At 36.0% G+C, this 19,168-nt stretch overlaps 3 protein-coding genes across 3 annotated transcripts; 1 reads left to right on the top strand and 2 right to left on the bottom strand.

The window, feature by feature from the left end:
• Positions 1–4,043: 4,043 nt before the first annotated feature.
• LOC145127002 (uncharacterized) lies at positions 4,044–6,549 on the bottom strand. The gene is made up of 6 exons (XM_079062258.1): positions 5,907–6,549; positions 5,698–5,820; positions 5,469–5,624; positions 5,268–5,381; positions 4,727–5,160; positions 4,044–4,649 (listed from the first exon to the last, which is right to left on the bottom strand). Exons 1-6 carry the CDS (start codon positions 6,547–6,549, stop codon positions 4,044–4,046), a joined length of 2,076 nt encoding a protein of 691 aa, XP_078918384.1.
• A 474-nt stretch (positions 6,550–7,023) lies between these two features.
• On the top strand, positions 7,024–7,503 carry LOC145127001 (uncharacterized). The gene has a single exon (XM_079062257.1). It carries the CDS (start codon positions 7,024–7,026, stop codon positions 7,501–7,503), a length of 480 nt encoding a protein of 159 aa, XP_078918383.1.
• Positions 7,504–11,238: 3,735 nt separating this feature from the next.
• On the bottom strand, positions 11,239–13,034 carry LOC145123456 (uncharacterized). The gene is made up of 2 exons (XM_079058665.1): positions 12,571–13,034; positions 11,239–11,676 (listed from the first exon to the last, which is right to left on the bottom strand). Exons 1-2 carry the CDS (start codon positions 13,018–13,020, stop codon positions 11,239–11,241), a joined length of 888 nt encoding a protein of 295 aa, XP_078914791.1. The 5' UTR covers positions 13,021–13,034.
• Between the last annotated feature and the right edge of the window lie 6,134 nt (positions 13,035–19,168).

Genomic DNA, 19,168 nt, shown 5'->3' with positions numbered 1-19,168 from the left:
GGTTTTTACGCTTTTGGTCTTGGGTTAGTTTGATGGGGAGACTGTTGTTTCTCGATTTTCGATTTATGACGAACGACTAATTGAACAAATCAAATCAGTCCAGGCTTGGCCAAACACTTAGGGGTGTCATCACTAAATCATCGAGGGGCACATGGGATAAAAGGAACGGATAAACTTCGACCCAAATGCTTGCTTGTACTTATTCATCAAATTACACACAACCATATGTTTTATAACATCCAAGGTACTGGTGCGTTTACATATGTCAATGTGCAACCGACTTGCGACTACAACTCACATGTCTCCGTTTGAAGAATATAAGATATTATCGTCTCATAATCACTCGTGATAAAATCCTTGAAGTGATTCAGATGAGCGTGGATCTGAAGGGTTTTGGTATACTACAACATCCTATGGTGCACATAAAGCCCTAAATGTTTTGGATCTATGTTTTCCCTAATTATACATGAAATATTGTTTCCAAAGCATTAAGCCTACAACTAGCATGAAAATGACATAATCAACATAAAAGAGAGTTATAGAATTACCTCTTGGTTGTAGCTTGTAGAACTTCTTGAGTTTGGCCTTTAAGAACTTAGTGCCCCAAATGTTGCACCTCAAATGGAATCACAACACACCTAGAACAAAGGAGACTTTTGAGAGAGTATTTCTTGCACAAAAATCGGCTCATGGAACTCCAAGAACACTAGTGTGCCATTTTGGATGCTAAGGGGCTTCTTATATAGTGTGGCAAGATTAGGGTTACACCATGTAAACTCTAATGTGAATGACCTTTCATATTCCTTAGGCTCCATGGGTTTAAACCCCCATGGATCATCCATGGGTTGTAACATTGGTTTAGCCCAACCTAAATAATCATGGATTCTTGGCCCACACCATAAGAATGAATGATTTACCAATCAATGCCCATATATTTAATTAGTCTCTTTTGATCACAAAATTAATTCCAAATTAATTCTTGATCAATACTAATTAAATAATATGATTTCATATTAATATATTAGAACTTATAATATATTAACAAATCATAAATAACCTCTTCTCAAAAGTCCATCCTATCAAATTGTCCTGGTGATATGCAACCCAAATGGACCATGCTACTCTCGGGTCAAGTACATACCAATTATAGTTATGGGCTTAGACACCTAATCCAACAGTCTCCCACTTAGATAAGTCTAATAACTATTATTGCGAGTACGACTTGAAACCCGACTAGCAATCGTAGTTCTTAAAATCCGCTGTCGAACTCTGACCTAGTCAATGACGCGTCAATTGGATAAGGGATCATATATTCCTCCATTCTAGATATCGTATTCACTGAGACATGGATTGTAATCATTCTCTCTGTCCATCTGTTGTTTCCCGATTTCTGATTTATGACGACCGACTAATTGAACAAATCAAATCAGTCCAGGCTTGGCCAAGCACTTAGGGGTGTCATCACTAAATTATCGAGGGGCCCACAGATATCGCTTTTATCCACATGGGGTAAAAGGAACGGATAAACTTCGACCAAAATGTTTGCTTGTACTTACTCATCAAGTTACACACACCGATATGTTTTATAACACCAAGTTACTGGTGCGTTTACATATGTTAATGTGCAACCGACTTGCAACTACAACTCAGATGTCTCCGTTTGAAAAATATAAGATATTATCGTCTCACAATCACTCGTGATAAAATCCATGAAGCGATTCAGATGAGCGTGGGTTGAATCCAATACTCGAATCTTATTCCAAGAGCACTCATGAACATTGTAGCCAACTTGTGCTATGACTAAAACACCTCTACAGACCCATTCATGACTAGGGGTGTTCGTTTGGATGGATCGGTTTGATCCGATCCAATCAAGTGAATCCAAATTGATTTCGGTTTTCAAAACATGGATCCGAATAGTCCAAACTAAATTCCAATCCGATCCGAACCAATTACAATTCGGTTGGATCGGTTTTTATAATCCGGTTTACAAAAACCGAAACATTTTAAAACGACATATAATTATAATATTACCCAACTTTACACAAGAAGCAAAAAATAAATTATTTAGTTGTGATTTGAAATTTATAAACAACTAATAAGAAGATATATATTATAGTTAAATATTTTATAGACAGAAAACTTTTGAAAGAAAATGCATATTAATGTTTTTTTTATCGGGTGAAACGTTTTGAACCTATTTGAAAAAAATAAATTAGAAAATTAATAAATAATTATAGATATATATTATAAATAGATAAATTATAAATGTTTATTCGATTTTTTCGGACTATTCAGTTCTGATTTTATAAACCAAAACCAATCCGAAATCCAAAATAATAATTTGATTTTGTTGAAAACCCATCCAAAAATCCAAATATCTAAACCAAATAGTCAAATCCAAATTGTCCAATTGGATAATTTTGTTTTATCCGAATAGTGAACAGTCCTAGGTTTGAAGGCGGTGGAAAAGAAGAAGGTTTGGAGAGATGAATGAAAAAGGTTTGAAGGTCGCGTGGAAAGTAAAGAAGTTTGTTGGTATTTTATAGCAGTTGATTAATAGTTAAAACTTTGAAATTTTGAAAAAAAACGGTTATATTCTAAAAAATGAAGTACTATTTTGGAAGTGGTAAAAAAAGAAAAAAAAAACAAAAAAATACACACTCTCACTCATCTCCGGTTGCCTGGTTAACCCTCCCAACTAGGCATGCCGGGATGAGGGCGTGGTGTTTAACATCTACATTAAATCATTGGAATCTGTTATTATTTGTTGGTTTGGAGAAATGAAGACACATGGTACACAAACAATTCACTTGTTATCATAACAATTATGTTTATGTAACTTCTAAAAATCATTTAAATTTGTTTGTTTTCTTTTTCTTATTTCAGGTATTGTGATGGGTAGCGATTTTTCCAACCAAGTGTTTATCACGAATTTTATAATTTTAGTTGTTATTACCATCTTTGTTCAGTGAAACTGATTTTTGTGGGTTTTGCTGCTGCACATTAATATATATTAATTTGAGATGCATATTAGTTTTTTTGATAAAATGGCAGAACTACAAGATTTTTGAAAACTACCATTGCCATCTGCAACTGAACATGGTTCAATGTTCATGGTAAGCATTTGTTAGGGAAAGACACTAACCCGTGGTAGCATGCATTTCAACTTTATTGTGACCATTTTTTGAGCTTTTGCATACAACTTTATTCCCTAAAACAGAAACCTATAATCTCTGTTACGAGCTACATACAGAGAACGCATTACAAGCACAATGTTTATTATAGAAATGTTTTCAGTATTCATAAAAAAATTTGTTTGCTTGCACTAGACAAGTGAAAAATTTGTTCAACATTAAGCCATTCATTTGATTGTTTTTTTTCTTTCCCAGTGGGAGAGGATGGTAGCTTATCATATGATGTAAGTTTGACGATGATTATATATCAAGAAGAAAGCAAATATATATATATATATATATATATATATATATATATATATATATATATATATATATATATATATATATATATTATTTTCCAGGATATTGTTGTTAAAATTCTGTAAATCGTATGCATTTTGTGTTACGAGGATACTTTGTCAATGTCCGTTAATTCATTCCATTTATTTGAATTTTCATACCTTGGTACTTAACAACAAGTATTAATGACTTATTTGCATTACATTTGAGTAACCAAACACGACAATCAAATGATAATAATGCATCCAATTACTTTATCCATTCCATTACTTAATTCATTTCATTCCATCCAACCAAACACACCCTGAAACTTCATAAGTTATCATCATTATTAACAATTAGTTTCCATTAAATTATTCACTTATTCATCAATGCCTCAAGAGCTTGAAGGGACATGTAATATATGAAATACTTTAAACTATCAAACTAGAATTAAGTTCTTAAATCTCACTATTCAGAATAACATAGTCAATGTATAATTGTTGGACCGTAGATTCGTCATTCCAAGATGCTTGTTCGTTTCACTTTCCAAAAATAAGTTGTATGTCATCTGTCTTCAATTTGTTATTTTTTTGTTTTTGGATTGCCAAATATGTGTCCATATGTCGACCGATAGAGATCTACTATGAGGGGGATTTGAAGAGCACCAAAAGTCGCAATCGGGACCGAAGATAATAAACAAATTGGAGCAAGCATCCATGGTCTTTTATGAGAAAAGACAATGAACCACGTTGCCCCAAAGGCCACCATCATGGCAGTTGTAGATAGCATCAAGGCACAAAGACCAACCATCAGTAGTCTTGGCAAAGTGAAGAGAAAATCTCTCTCATCAAAACTTCCTGTGAGGATCGACAAGAACATCAGTAATGCTGTGCTGGATGCAAATAGTGAGATTGAATCTGTTATTGCAAAGATCGTGAAAGCAATTTCTTTTGTAAACACGGGGATGCCTGTTTCTTGATTGCTTCCACCTGGAACCGTAATAGCTGCCGCAAACACAATTGTAGTAATTAGTGCTGCAGTGATGCTGCATGATTCTGCTACGGCCTTCATCCACTTTTCTGCTTCCTTCACCATATTTTCGTGCTCCCTTCTGAACACCTTATCTGGTGTCTCTTTGAAAGTATTTTCTTTTGTAGTGCAAGTGGGAAACACGAGCTTCTCAATTTCCTGTAAAATATAAAACAAAAAGTATGTTACTTCCCGCCCTTGCTACAATAATTGTAAAGAATTCATTTTGGATGTACGTGGCGCCAGTGAAGCTCTTTTTGTAGCTGTAATGCTGGGCCTCTTTTATGTCTGAGTTTCTGCAAAGAAGGTAATCTTCCAACCAGGTGCAACATATTGTTCTTAGAAGAATCTTCGATCATTCTGTAAACACTCTTACGCTCCCCAATGGTATAGATAAGGTTGTAGACTTTTTCTGAACGGTGTATAACTGCTAACTGTATAACGTCATACTCACTCTCATCTTTATATCGAACTGCTTTAGGAGATCTCATTAAAATCTCATCAACAACCTCATAAATGTTTTGACGTGCAGCCTCAAGAACAACTCTATGATACAGAGGATGAGCATCAGGGAATTCCAACTTCTCTATTTCATCACATACCAATTTTAGAACTTCTTTTGCTGCTTTTTGTTCCTTCATTTTCTTCTCGATACGCTTAATTAGTGGAACTGACAGTTGGGAAATAATTGGTTCAAAACAATCATCAAACTTGTATTATATAGAATTAGTTAATTATAGTTTAAACGCAACTGATATAAATTGAGTCTTTATATACCTACTCTCGTTGCAACCTTCCAGAAGAGGAAATAAAACACAAAGAATGGAAAATAAAGCATCAATATGAGTAGGCGAATCATGTAATAAATCCAACGAAGCATGGCTAATGGACCTGCATAAGCAGAAAACATTCATTTGTGATGTCAACTATATGATAAATTATGGGGTTGTATTTACAGGTTATATATCAGTAGCTCACCTTTCAATGTGAAGTATAGTAGCAGTTGTCTACTACCAAAGATCACGTCATCATGTACATCTTCTATTATACACGTCATGTCTTTGCAGTAGTATACTAATACTTTAAACGAGTCCCTGGCTCTCATGACTATCCTTTCACAAATATCACCCATATCTGAAAGAAAAAAAACCATAATAAAAGAAGAATAACAAAGAGATTATATATCTCTAGTATATTAGAAACTTACTTGGATATATAAGCATTTCCCAGTAACCCAACCCCATCGGAAAAGTGCTAGTTATTGCTAGAAGTATATTATCATTTTCCACAACAAATTCAGGAGACTTCTTGACTAACTGTGTTGCTAAGTCTGCAAGCATATTTTAAAAACTGTGAATATTTAAAGTAGTAAATCTTTGAAACATCGTATTTCTGTGATATATATCGGCTACGCACCATATTGCTTTGCAGTAACAGCATTAACAAGAAGGTTACCGCCTACTTTTACACCAGGGCTAACAGAATCCTCTAAAGGAAAAAACTTTTTCTTGGATTTTCCATCGACATCATTCGCAGCTTTCAACAAATATTCTATGGTGTCAAGATGCATATTTTCATAAGCTTTGTCCAAAGGTATTTCACCTTTATGGTCTGTAATTTCCAACAATCTTCTGTTTTTTTTTACCAAGAGCGATGCTGCTTTTGTGTTGCTAACGATTGCAGCTATGTGCAGGGCTGTGTTTCCATCAAAATTTCTCATTATTGGTAAGTTTACTACGTCTGTATACTCTAATATATTTCTGAGTATACGGTTACGACGTAATCCAACCGCTATATGAAGCATGGTGTTCCCATCACTGTCTATGTGCTCTGTGTCTGCGCCTTCACCGGATGATAGTTTAGACTCTACTTCCCTCCAATTTCCTTCGGAAATAGCTTGACGCAACTTCATGTTGCGTATGATCTTGTTTTTTCGATTTCGTTCTATGTCTTCATCGACTGTCGGATAAAATTGTGATATTCTCTTCTGATGAAACTTTATCTTCGATCTGTTTCTGCTTCCTGTTTCGATTGAGCTGAATCCATTTGAAAATTTCATTTAAATGACTATGTAACCATAACCGTTTATATATATATATATATATATATATATATATATATATATATATATATATATATATATATATATATATATATATATATATATATCGATGGTGCTAAATAAACATTTTACACATACAATTGGTTAGATATTAAACTAATTACTAAATTAACAGAAACTTGTAGGCGTGTTTGTGTTGGCGAGAGTGAATATTGCATGAGATCAAACTATCTTTGGCTAGTATTGAGAAGATCAGATAAACATGGAAGTTATTGGGTGTTGTTACTGTCATATCCCTTCCTTGTATAGCTCCTTATTTTGTGTACAAATCCCTATATATGTAATCCCTCTGTAAAGAAAAATATACAGAAAAAACCCTTCATATGAATTTCTTGTGTTCATGGTATCGGAGCATACCGTTTGAAACTCTTTGAATCAAATCGAAAAATCACCCCTCGAAGAACAAGAACAATGATAGACAAAGACCACATCCCTCCTCAAGAACCTCGCCTGGTTGTTCAGGATGCTACCTTCCCGACTGGGATCATCCTCGATGACACAAATTATCAGTTGTGGTCTCAACCGATGGAGATGAGGATTAGAGCATGCAATAAACTGGGATTCCTAACCGGATCCTCCAAGAAGCCTGAATCCGGTGAAAAACAAATCGAAAGTTGGCTCATGGATAATAATAGGTTCAAGAGTTGGCTCATAGACTTGATGAGCCCCACCTTGATCCCGAGGTTTATCCGTTTGAAGACGGCGAAAGAATTTTGGGACGTGGTGGCAAACACGTTTTATGACGGGTCGGACGAAACTCAGCTGTTCGAACTGAATCGTAGGTCGTTCAGTACAAGACAGAATGGACGTACGACCAATCGCAGCATACTACAACGAATTGATAGGGATCTTTCAGGAGATCGATCCCCGGATAACGGTCGAGGAAGATGATGTGAGCCACGTAGTTTCGCCTAATAAAATATTAGGGCGTCTCCGTGTACACATCTTTCTTGTAGGGTTAGATGCATAATTTAACCAAGCACGAGGGGAGATCCTAAGAAAAGACCCACCCTTGGATCTTGAGGCATGCTATGCGTTCATACGAAAAGACCAGTCCCAAAGAAACACTATTGAAGACGTGAAGAATGAACATGATAGTCTTGTGAATCTCACAACTCGAAATCGCCCTCCAAAAGAAAAAAATTCCAACAACAAAAAAAAACTCTTTTGTGTGTACTCATTGTGGAGAAGAAGGGCACTCAAAACAGAAGTGTTATGAGATCATAGGTTACCCGGAGTGGTGGGATTTATCAAAGAAGCCACGAAGGAAGGTGGGACAAGCCTCTATGGCCACAACAAAGAATGATGAGGCAACCCCAATTGCTGCCTACGCTGAGTCATTCAACAACCATGGTATGTCAACTACAACTAAACATGTGATTAGTGAATGGATTATTGATACAGGTGCGATGGATCACATAACAAATGATCTGTCTAAGCTGGCATTAAAAACCCGGCCTAAGCAAAACATCGAGAAAACAACAAATGGGGGCTTAGCAAAAGTAACATGTGAAGGTTCTGCTCAAGTGTCAAATTCCATGAATCTTGACACTATCCTAGTTGTTCCATCCTTGTCATCGAATCTATTATCTATCAGTCAGATCATAGATCAACTTAACTGTTATGTAACTTGTTGGCCAAAAAAATGTGTGTTTCAGGACATTATGACGAATCAGACTCTTGGCTATGGTATTAGGAAAGGCAAGTTGTACTATCTTGAAGAAGAAAGACCTGATGAAGCGTACAACATGGAAGAAGGAAGTTCTTTATATTGGTTATGGCATCGTAGATTAGGGCATTTGTCGTTTGGTTATTTAAAAAAACTGAAACCCGAATTATTTTTGAATAACAAATAGTTTGATTCTAATTGTGATGTGTGTGAAATGGCCAAAAGCCATCGGATTTCATATCCCCAAAGTGAGAATAAAACTACTATTCCCCTCATGAAGATCCACTCCGATGTGTGGGGTCCGGAAAGAATAGCTACTCTGAATCGGTATCGGTTTTTTGTTACTTTCATTGATGAATTCTCACGGATGATTTGGATTTCACTATTAAAACATAAAAACGAAGTAATACATGCCTTTTAAGAACTATACAAGTTAATAAAATCTCAATACAAGTGTCAGATAAAGATCCTTCAATCTGATAATGGAGGAGAGTATATGAACCATGACATGGAAGTATTTTGCATGGATAACAGACACCAAACATCATGTTCAAACACGCCTCAACAAAACGAACTCTCGGAAAGGAGAAACAAACAAATACCGGAAATCGTGTGAGCCTCTTTATTTGACATGAAGATTCCACGCCAATATTGGGGAGAAGCGGTAAGAAATGTTGCATATTTGATGAATAGAACTCCGTCAAGAGTTATAGAGTTTAAAACTCCATTACAACTATTACACGAAAAACTAGATATTCCGATTGGGTCTAATCTCGAACCACGCGTGTCTAGGTGTGCAACATATGTACACTCTAATACTGGAAAACTAGAACCACTGGCAATATAGTGTATGTTTTCTAGGGTACGCTGACTTCAAAAAGGGGTACCGATGTTACGACCCGAAAGAAAAGAAAATGTATGTTACTCGTGATGTTAATTTCCATGAGAACACCTCCTATTTTACTCATGAATATTCCCCTCAGGGGGAGAGGTCGGATGAGGGTAACATGCACGATATTAGGCTAGATGAAGTAATAGATGGACTCGAAGAAGATGAAGATGGGCCAAAAACGAATGAAGATGAGCCAGAAATTACTTATGAGCAACCTGATAATTTCGAGCAAGATAGTACAACCAGCCCAAGCCCAACCTATGCCGAGTCGGATCCAACGTCATCACAAGGTACATTAACTAACGAAAACTCTAACAGTTCTCATGAGAATGTCGATGTACAGTTTAATCCAGGCACGAGATATCCTGTAAGAAAAAATAGAGGGATACCACTGAGGCAATACCAACCGGATCTTACGTCAAAATCGAAGTACCCGATCAATAACTACGTGTCCACAGATAAGTTGGCTGAACCACAACGGCACATGGTGGAGGAGTTAGCCGCTGTAGTCATCCCAAAAACCATACAAGAAGCTACGAGAGATCCAAAGTGGAAAAAGGTTGTATATGAAGAGTTAGATGCATTAAAACGGAATCAAACGTGGGATGAAATAGTACTCCTCCAGGAAAGAGAACCGTAGGGTGCAGATGGGTCTTCACGGTAAAACTAGAGTCAAATGGAAAGATAGACAGGTATAAGGCTAGACTAGTCGCGAAGGGCTATACACAGAAGTACGGTATAGACTATGAGGATACTTTTGCACCAGTGGCGAAAATAAATACTATTAGAATCCTAGTGTCAATTCCTGCAAATAGGGACCGGCCACTTAAACAATTCGAAGTAAAAAACTCTTTTTAAATGGCTACTTAGAAGAAGAAGTGTTCATGGAATCACCACCTAGAATGAATTATGGTGACAAAGTATGCAAGTTGAATAAGGCGCTGTACGGACTAAAACAATCCCCGAGAGCGTGGTTTGGAAGGTTTTCAAGGTTCATGAATGTCACACCCCACTAAAGCGGAAACACGAGGCGTGGCAGTATAAAGGGTTTTATAGCAAAAGTTAAAAGACAACACCAACCATGGTATTAAAAATCATTACAAATTTACAATGGGTTTGAACAACTTTTAAAAGAAATTACAATGAAAATTGAAATGCGACACATGCGAATGCTCCTAAAAGTAATGTGTCCCTAAGTGCCACTTACTCGATGAATCCTGAAAAAACATGTAAAACGAGCGTCAACTATAAAAATAGTTGGTGAGTGCTCACAAATTAAAAATAATAATGGTTTCAAGAATCGAAATAAAAGTTTTGATAGAAGTTTCCATAAATAAAAGTATATTGTTAAAATGAGTAAATAAGTTTGTATAAACAAAGTCCGTTGTCATCATGAGAAATAAATTATGTTGCCCAAATGAGAAGCAACGTTCATATTCTCATGGGAAATAAAGTTCATTACTCAAAGGAGTAAACAGTTTCATTGCTAAAACATGTATATAAGTTTCCAGTAATAAAAGTTTGTTGTTGTAATGAGAAACAAAGTTCATTGCTATAATGAGAAACAATGTTCATTGCTATAATTAATAAACAAGTTTATTGCCATAATAAATAACAAGTTTGTATGTGTATGAGCAAACAATGAGTTCCCAACCAAGCCTATGACTGATGCCCTATCAAGATCTATGCTTATCGTTCCATAGATTATATGGTATCATGCACTCCAGCGATCGGGCGAGTGAGGAGTTGTCAATTTCTAATAGCGCTATCCACAATGACCATTGGCTCAAAGAGTTAATGGTTGGAGTAATGTATAAGGGAAGAGACTTAAGACGATAAGTTCTCATGTTCCGTGTTGCATAGACATACAGAGCAGACTATAGCAAATTATAGCAAAATATAGCAATCGCGTTTGATACGAATCAATTTAAATACAACGAACAATAAATAGTTTTTCGGACATGCTTTTCCACCCCAAAACATAAAAACCGAAAATAGGGGAGTGCGTGAATACTCACAATTTAATTGGAAACATTCATAAGCTTTGTCCAAAGGTATTTCACCTTTATGGTCTGGAATTTCCAACAATCTTCTGTTTTTTTACCAAGAGTGCTGCTGCTTTTGTGTTGCCAACGATTGCAGTTGTGTGCAGGGTTGTGTTTCCATCAAAATTTCTCATTATTGGTAAGTTTAGTTCGTCTGTAAACTCTAATATTTCTCTAGATATACGGTTACGACGTAATCCAACCGCTATATGAAGCATGGTGTTCCCATCACTGTCTATTTGCTCTGTGTCTGCGGTTTTACCCGATGATAGTTTGGACTCTACTTCCCTCCAATTTCCTTCCGCAATAGCTTGACGCAACTTCCTGTTGCGTATGATCTTGTTTTTTCCTTTTTGTTTTATGCCTTCCTCGACTGTTTGTATTTCAGATGAAATTGTGATATTCCCTTCTGATGAAACCTTATCTTCGATATGTTTCTGCTTCCTGTTTTGACTGAGCTGGATCCATTTTAAAATTTCATTTAAATGACTATGTAACCATAACTGTTTATATATATATATATATATATATATATATATATATATATATATATATATATATATATATATATAGGGACGGTTCACTTGAGATTAAAAAAAATACAGATCTTGAAATTCAACCTTAGCCACATATTTCTCATTTGCTGCTCTAACGCTCCAGCGTACCGGCAGCAACAGAGTATGCCTAATCATAAATGATTATATGGCAGAGAGGTATAATCATATATATTATAAATGTTTATACATATATGCCTAATCATAAATGATTATACATACATGTCTACTCACTGATTGAGTAATCATATATGATTATGATAGTTGGTGACAAAAGAGGTTGTGGTGAGCAGTGGCGGACACAGAACATTTGAAAAGGTGTGTCACTCATATACGAAGGTGGTACACCTATTAGGATTTTTTTTTTACACTATGGGCCGGAATCGGAGCAGGGGCCGGGACCCCAAATACTCTACACAGTGGTGGGGTCGACTGATGTCAGAGGTGGTGGAAGTGGTGGTGGCGGTGGCGGTTATGGTGTGTGTGTGTGTGGGGGGGGGGGGGGTGGGGGGATGGTGGAGGAGGATAAAGAACGGGCAGCACTATATAATAATTTATGATTATATATGACATGCCGTGCCGGATGCCGGAGGGTTAGAGCGGCAGATGTGAAACATGTGGTTGAGATTGAATGTCAAGATATCTATTTTATTTCTAATCTCAACGGAACCTTATTCAACGACCCAGAAAGTGTTTAAATAGTAGGTCAAGTGAGATAATCTTTTATTGTTAGATAATCTCTATATGTACATGCAGTGATAATTATTGGATATGTTTAGCAGATATATCGAAAGGTACCAAAAGTTCTTCAGAAATTGGAATGGCGGTTGTATCATAGAATGATTTCAGTTTCTCACAGACATCTTTGGCGGAATCATAATCAAGATCAACAACAGTGCCAAGGAGCTCTTCGCTAATTGAATCCAAGATCCAACCTTTGACAAGAATATTATATTGTTTCTCGATCTCTGGGCTCAAACCTGTTGGACGGGTAAATGTTGCATCTACAATGCCATACAGATTGTAAGTCTCCATGAGGGAAAACATCTGTGTCTTCCACTGATGGTAATTGTGGTCGCTGGAAAGCTTCACAGAGACAAAGTTAGAAACATTAGTATTTGATGCATATAAGTACTTTAGGTCTTCTTGTATTTGTGCTAAAGCATGTGGAGGAGGAGGATGGATTGATGAGCTTGCCATCTGAATGAAGAATAGATCTGAATGAATGCATGCAGTTAACATCTTCATGGTTCATATAAAGTTTAAACAGGTTTATATTCTATTTGATACTTGAATTGTTTAGTCTCCGCTTTATCTTTTTACACTCACGTTGTGTTTGCCAGAAGATATTCCTACCAAGATAAGAGCATTAAAGATGAATAAAGTACGAATTTTTTTTTAAAGGGCAGCTATCCTACTCCTAGTATCTTTTTTTAATTACTTTATTCTAGTGAATCTTGTCAATACTAGGATTGGGCAGGTGGGGGTTATGTCAGTGGCGTGGAAAACGTGTACTGCATATGTATTTCATTTGGGTCCTGATATTTCGGGTTATCATTTTTATCCTTCAACTCATTGGCGGATTCAGAATTAAAGTAAGGGGTATCCCGACAAAAAAAATCGCGTAATCCACAACAAAAAAAAAATCTGAAAAAAATTACACTAGTAAAATTTTTTTGAGGTGTAACTTGGGCTACTACGGGATACATACTAGATCCGCCATTGTCCGTAACTAATCTGTAGGTATAATTTACACATGAGCATTTATGTTACAGGCCTTTTTCCGTAGAAGTTATGTAGGTATCGACTTATACCACCGAATACGGATTGTGTTGTAGGTATTGACCTTGTTTTCCAGTGGTGTCTAGTAGTGCTAGTTAGTTTTCAACGTTAGTATAATTGAATGTTAATCCAATTTCACTAATGATCTGAATTGGTTACTAAATAGCTAGTTTAGGGCATATTGGTCGCTCGAAGTTTCATTTACTTTTTCACTTAAGAGAAACTTTAGGTGAAATTGGTTTTCTGTATGGCATATGTGGTGGTCATGAGCAATTGTTGATAGTTAAATATTAATCGGTTTTGATGAGGTGTATTATTAATTATGTTATTATTAATATTATTATTATCATAATAATTTTTTTATTTTATTATTATTGTTTCACTACTAGAAACATGGGTTTTAGCGACGGAAAAATCCGTCGCTATTCCGTCGCTAAATGTTGTTTGCGATGGATCAGCGACGGATTCACTCCATAGGTAATAAAAAGGTGGCTAATTTCTCAGCGAGGGTTTTAGCGACGGATCGGTTTTTCCTTGCGACAAAGGTAGCGACAGAATATCCGTCCCTAAATGTCACTCAATGCATTCCGTCGCTGTTCTGTCGCAAATTTCCATGAACAAATTTTTTTTCCGTAGCTAATCCCTTGCAAAATTCATATACTATTTTTTTCCGTCGCTGATCTATCGCAAACTTTAGACATGATTTTTTTCCATCGCTAATCCCTTGCAAAATTCATACATTAAATTTTTTTCCTTTCCGCCGCTGATCCGTCGCACACTTTAGACATGATTTTTTTCCGTAGCTAATCCCTCGCAAAATTCATGCATTAAAATACTTTTTATTTTCTCACCAAGAACTTGTAATATCATTTTTTTTATTATGATTCTAAAAGAAAAAATACTACAATCATCAAATTATTATACTAAAGAACATCAAATAATGATACAACCAAACATTACAATACCAAAACTATCAAAGTTTACCAAAGTATCATTCAACAAATATCCAAAAACAAAACTATCCACATAACATCAAACTCCCAACGGTTTAACTTCAAAATAACATTTTAGCACCAAGAAATCCAAAGTATGCAAAAGAGGTACAAACAGAAAAAAGTTTAACCTTCAAAATAACATTTTAGCTTCTCTCTTCATTTCATGTCCATCCAATCATCTTCGGTTCTCATTCCTATAAAACATTATTCAAAACAATCAAAAACATCAAATACAAAAGGTTAACAAGTCATTCAAAAACATCAAATACTAATGGTTAACATCATATTACCTCTAATTTTCAATTTCCCATCATATTTTGCAAGGCTGCATACATCTTCTCCATTGCTTCATATTTTGCATCAATTTGTTGTTGTTTGGCATCTATTGCTGCAGCTTTGGCATCCATTTCCTCACGCATTTGTTGATGTTTAGCTTCCATTTCTGCAGCTTTAGCATCCATTTCGCCACGCATCTCGTTTCGTACACGTTCATAGACAACCTAAAGTACAATACCATGATAGGAAACTTTGTAAGTACAATACCATGATAGGAAACTTTGTAAGTATAATGCCATGATAGGAAACTTTGTAAGTACAATGCCATGATAGGAAACTTTGTAAGTACAATGCCATGATAGGAAACTTTGTAAGTACAATACCATGATAGGAAACTTTGTAAGTACAATGCCATGATAGGAACCTTTGTAAGTACAATGCCATGATAGGAAACTTTGTAAGTACAATGCCATGATAGGAAAATTAGTAAGTACAATGCTATGATAGGAAATTTTTATAAAGTATAAAATTAAACGAACCTCTTGGGATGTTATTGTACTAGATGTTCCTTCCAAAAAGCTCGCTAGATCAGACACAGATCCGAATCCATATATTTTTCCTTTCTTGACTCCTCCGGAAACATCACACCATGTTTCATTATCCAAGAGGGGGTGGCAACTAGTATCATCACCAAACTTAGCCACCATAGCACTTTCATAAGCCTCCTATTATTGCAAAAAAAATGAAAAAATAGAAACATGAAATAAGGAATGGAATGGTTCATTCCATTCCATTAAATTCATAATCAAGGAATGGAATGAACCACTTCATAAGCCTCCTATTAATTAATACTCAAACCTTGCATAAAGTTGATTACTACTTACAAAACACTTAATTACAACTAGGTAGAGGATCAAACATTTAGAGATAATAATTTGTTTCTTTTCTTTTGTAAGTTGATTACTACTTACGAAAGATTTGTTTTCTGTCAATTAGTTGCTTTAACAAAGTCATTAACCCGAGTAGCAGGAAGTTTTGTTTCCTACAAAAGAATTGAAAATACCTTAACTTTAGCTGCCTTTGGTGTAATGTACTCTTGAGTAGACCGTTTAGTGTGCAACCTTGCATAAAGTTCAACTCCTGTAGGAGGGCGTTTAAGCATTGCTTGCTACAAAATCCATTAGTAATACATTAAAAAACAAAACAAAAACTCAACAGTCTAAGTGGAAACTAAGGTGAGATGCAAACATCTTACCATTCTTTTCTTATGTTGACGAATAGATATAGAACCCCCGGTATGTTTGGAAACAGTCTAAGTGGAAACTAAGGTGAGATGCAAACATCTACGCGTAACAACCTTGAACATATTACACGAAAGAATGTACACAACTCTGTAATTGCATCCCATGTTGAATTTGGCACCATACCTCTTAGAGAAATAGGCAACAATCTTTGAAGAAATACATGGCACTCGTGACTCTTGAATTTGTAAAAGCTATTATCATCTACATTAACGCACCCCCCCCCCAAGTTTGAGGCGTATCCGTCCGGGAATTTAAGTTTAATCAACCATTGGCATATTTTAGCTACTTGTTCTTTGCTCAAAGCAAACGATGCTCTCTTTTTCATATCCTTATTTCCCTTCTTCCATGTATGCCATTGCACTCGATTGCAATACATTTCTATATCTTTTCTTGCATTCATGTTGTCTTTGCTTTTTGGAGTGTCCATCACGGTGTTGAAAAGATTTTCAAACACATTTGTCTCAATGTGCATGGGATCAAGGTTGTGTCGTATTAACAACTTCCGCCAATATGGTAGCTCCCAAAAGATGCTCCTCTTAACCCAATTATGAGTAATCCCGAAACCAGGCAATTTTGCATTCTTCGCTCTAAAAGGTTTGCCTTCATAAACAGTTGGAAAGTGTCGTACTTGCTCCCAAATCTGATCACCGGTTAATATTGGTGGGGGGCTAGATCGCTCAACCTTATTAGCCAGAAATCCTGTTTTGTCACCCTATATGTGTGTTGTTCAGTTAAAAATTTTCGATGGCAGTCAAACCAACATGGTTTACTACCATGGTGTAACCGAAATGACCCCGACTCACCCATACAATACGGACATGCTAACTTGCCATGTGTGCTCCATCCCGATAACATTGCATAAGCAGGAAAGTCACTAACTGTCCAAAGAAGTATAGCTTTCATTGTGAAATTGCATTTAGTCGAAGTATCATAAGTCACAACACCGTCTGTATATAGCATCTTTAACTCGTCAATTAGCGGCCTAAGAAACACATCTATATTTTGACCTGGGCTCTTTTTTCCAGGAATAACTATGCTTCATTGAACATATGGTTCTTTTAAGCACATCCAAGGAGGCAAGTTATAAATTGAAAGGAAAATAGGCCAACATGAATACGGGGTTGTATTTGAGTTATTTGGACTGAACCCATCGGTGCATAGCCCAAGGCGAACATTCCGTGGTTCACTTGAAAATTCTGGATGCATTGAGTCGAAATGCTTCCACGCCTCACCATCACTTGGATGGACCATCAAACCCGGTTCGGTCTGATGTTCATAGTGCCATGTCATTTGCTTTTCCGTCTTTTTTGTTAAATACAACCTTTGGAGTGTAGGAGCAATCGGCAAGTACCTCATAACCAGATAAGGCAGTCTGCCACTCTTGTACCGATCATGATCACACACTCGACACTTAGTCAAATCAGAATCTGCCCCATAGAATATCATGCAATGGTTTTTGCAAGCATGAATCTTTTTTTTCTGGGAGTCTAATTATTTTCAAAAGCTTCTTCGTCTCATAGAAGTTCTCAACTAGTTTCTCACCTTTGGGTAGCATCCGCTTAATTATAGGAAGTATGTGATCATAGGCAGCCTCAGATATATTGTATTCTGACTTCCAATGCAACAACTCTATTGCAGCTTGTAATTTTGAATAATTTTCACATCCATCCGACAAAGGTTCATCAGCGTCTTCTAACATCTCGTAGAACCCCTTGGCAGTTGGATTCGGGAGTTCCTCCATTACATCCATCAACATTTGTGTACACTCATTAACATCATCATCATCATCATCTTCCATCGGATCCTGCATCGGATTAGAAGATTCTTCCTCATGCTGAGATATCGTATTTCTTTCACCATGTACCCACCAAGTTGTGTAATTAGGAGTGAAACCGTTTTGTAACAAGTGAAGCTCTACATCACCTCTTGTTTTATAATACATGTTCTTGCATTTAAAACAAGGACATCTAATATAATCCCCATCAACAGTTGCTTCATTAGAAAAAGCAACATCCAGAAATCCTTTGACGGATGCATGATATGTTGTGCTAAGATACCCATGATCTAACCTTTTGTACATCCAATCTCTATCACTACGTGTTGACATAATGACTAGCTACAACAAAATATATAACTACTATTCAGAACTTAGATAGAGATTAGATAAAAACTAGCTACAACCAAGTAAGAAGAAGTGGATGACAATAAATCCTTTGGAATAAACAAGAACCGGAAGGGAGAGAAAGTAATCAAATAAATTCTAAGTGATAGACATATAGCAAAGAATAAGATAGAGCTTCAATATGTTTACACAAGTGACTATGTTATATAATCTATTAATAAAAAAATGAAGTCATTAACATTTCAAAGTATATTCATTGTGCTTATTGTATTGTGGAGGTAAATGTTGGAGATGGATAATATTTATTCTTGTAATTTTAGTTATTTGTCATATGACTATCTTAATCATGCATATAGATTGGGTATAGATACTAAATGTTGTAATCAATCTTCATAATTACAACCAAGCCATGTTTTTCTTTTATTTTTGTTTTCCTAAATGTTGAACATGTCAATAGGCTGAATCAAAATAGATATGATGAGACAAGAGACTTGAATCAAGAAAAAGACATAAGAGAGACAAAAGAAGGTCAAAAGATGGTTGACTATCTAAAAGTGTGATTTGTGATTGGTTTCAACAAAGCGTTATATAGTTCTTAACATCATATTATTAAAATAATTTAAATATTTAAGTTTTAAATATGTGGCTATATATGAAGGCTCTATGTATAGAGAATTTGAGCTGGCACCGCCCTTGGGGCCAAAGATGGCTGAGCCTGACTGTTGATTTGCAATCTTATTTCACTTTGTTTGATTTTCGACCACTCGGTAATTTCCCATTTTAATACATGAATGGTCCTTATGGTCCTTCTACAGTGCTGAAAGAGAAGCCGAAAAGAATGAAGAACAATAGGGAAATCAAAGGTGAAGATGCCAAGGACAGAAAGAACAAGGCTAAGAGAGTTAGGGACAAGAGGG

Source organism: Lactuca virosa, chromosome 7 (assembly GCF_052849685.1).
Source record: "Lactuca virosa cultivar CGN04683 chromosome 7, Lactuca_virosa_CGN04683_v6, whole genome shotgun sequence".
In the NCBI taxonomy this organism is placed as follows: Eukaryota; Viridiplantae; Streptophyta; class Magnoliopsida; order Asterales; family Asteraceae; genus Lactuca; species Lactuca virosa.
This window is presented reverse-complemented; position numbering and strand designations above follow the sequence as displayed.

What these genes read in the sequence shown, in the direction of transcription:
- LOC145127001 (XM_079062257.1), top strand. Translation starts at nt 7,024, where the DNA reads ATGATAGACAAAGACCACATCCCTCCTCAAGAACCTCGCCTGGTTGTT.
- LOC145127002 (XM_079062258.1), bottom strand. Translation starts at nt 6,549, where the DNA reads ATGAAATTTTCAAATGGATTCAGCTCAATCGAAACAGGAAGCAGAAAC. An exon ending in ACTATACTTCACATTGAAAG is followed by an intron (nt 5,382 to 5,468) that starts GTGAGCTACTGA and finishes CTGCTTATGCAG; the next exon opens with GTCCATTAGCCATGCTTCGT. An exon ending in AAGAGCTTCACTGGCGCCAC is followed by an intron (nt 4,650 to 4,726) that starts GTACATCCAAAA and finishes TATATTTTACAG; the next exon opens with GAAATTGAGAAGCTCGTGTT.
- LOC145123456 (XM_079058665.1), bottom strand. Translation starts at nt 13,020, where the DNA reads ATGAAGATGTTAACTGCATGCATTCATTCAGATCTATTCTTCATTCAG. An exon ending in CAATTTCTGAAGAACTTTTG is followed by an intron (nt 11,677 to 12,570) that starts GTACCTTTCGAT and finishes AAATGGATCCAG; the next exon opens with CTCAGTCAAAACAGGAAGCA.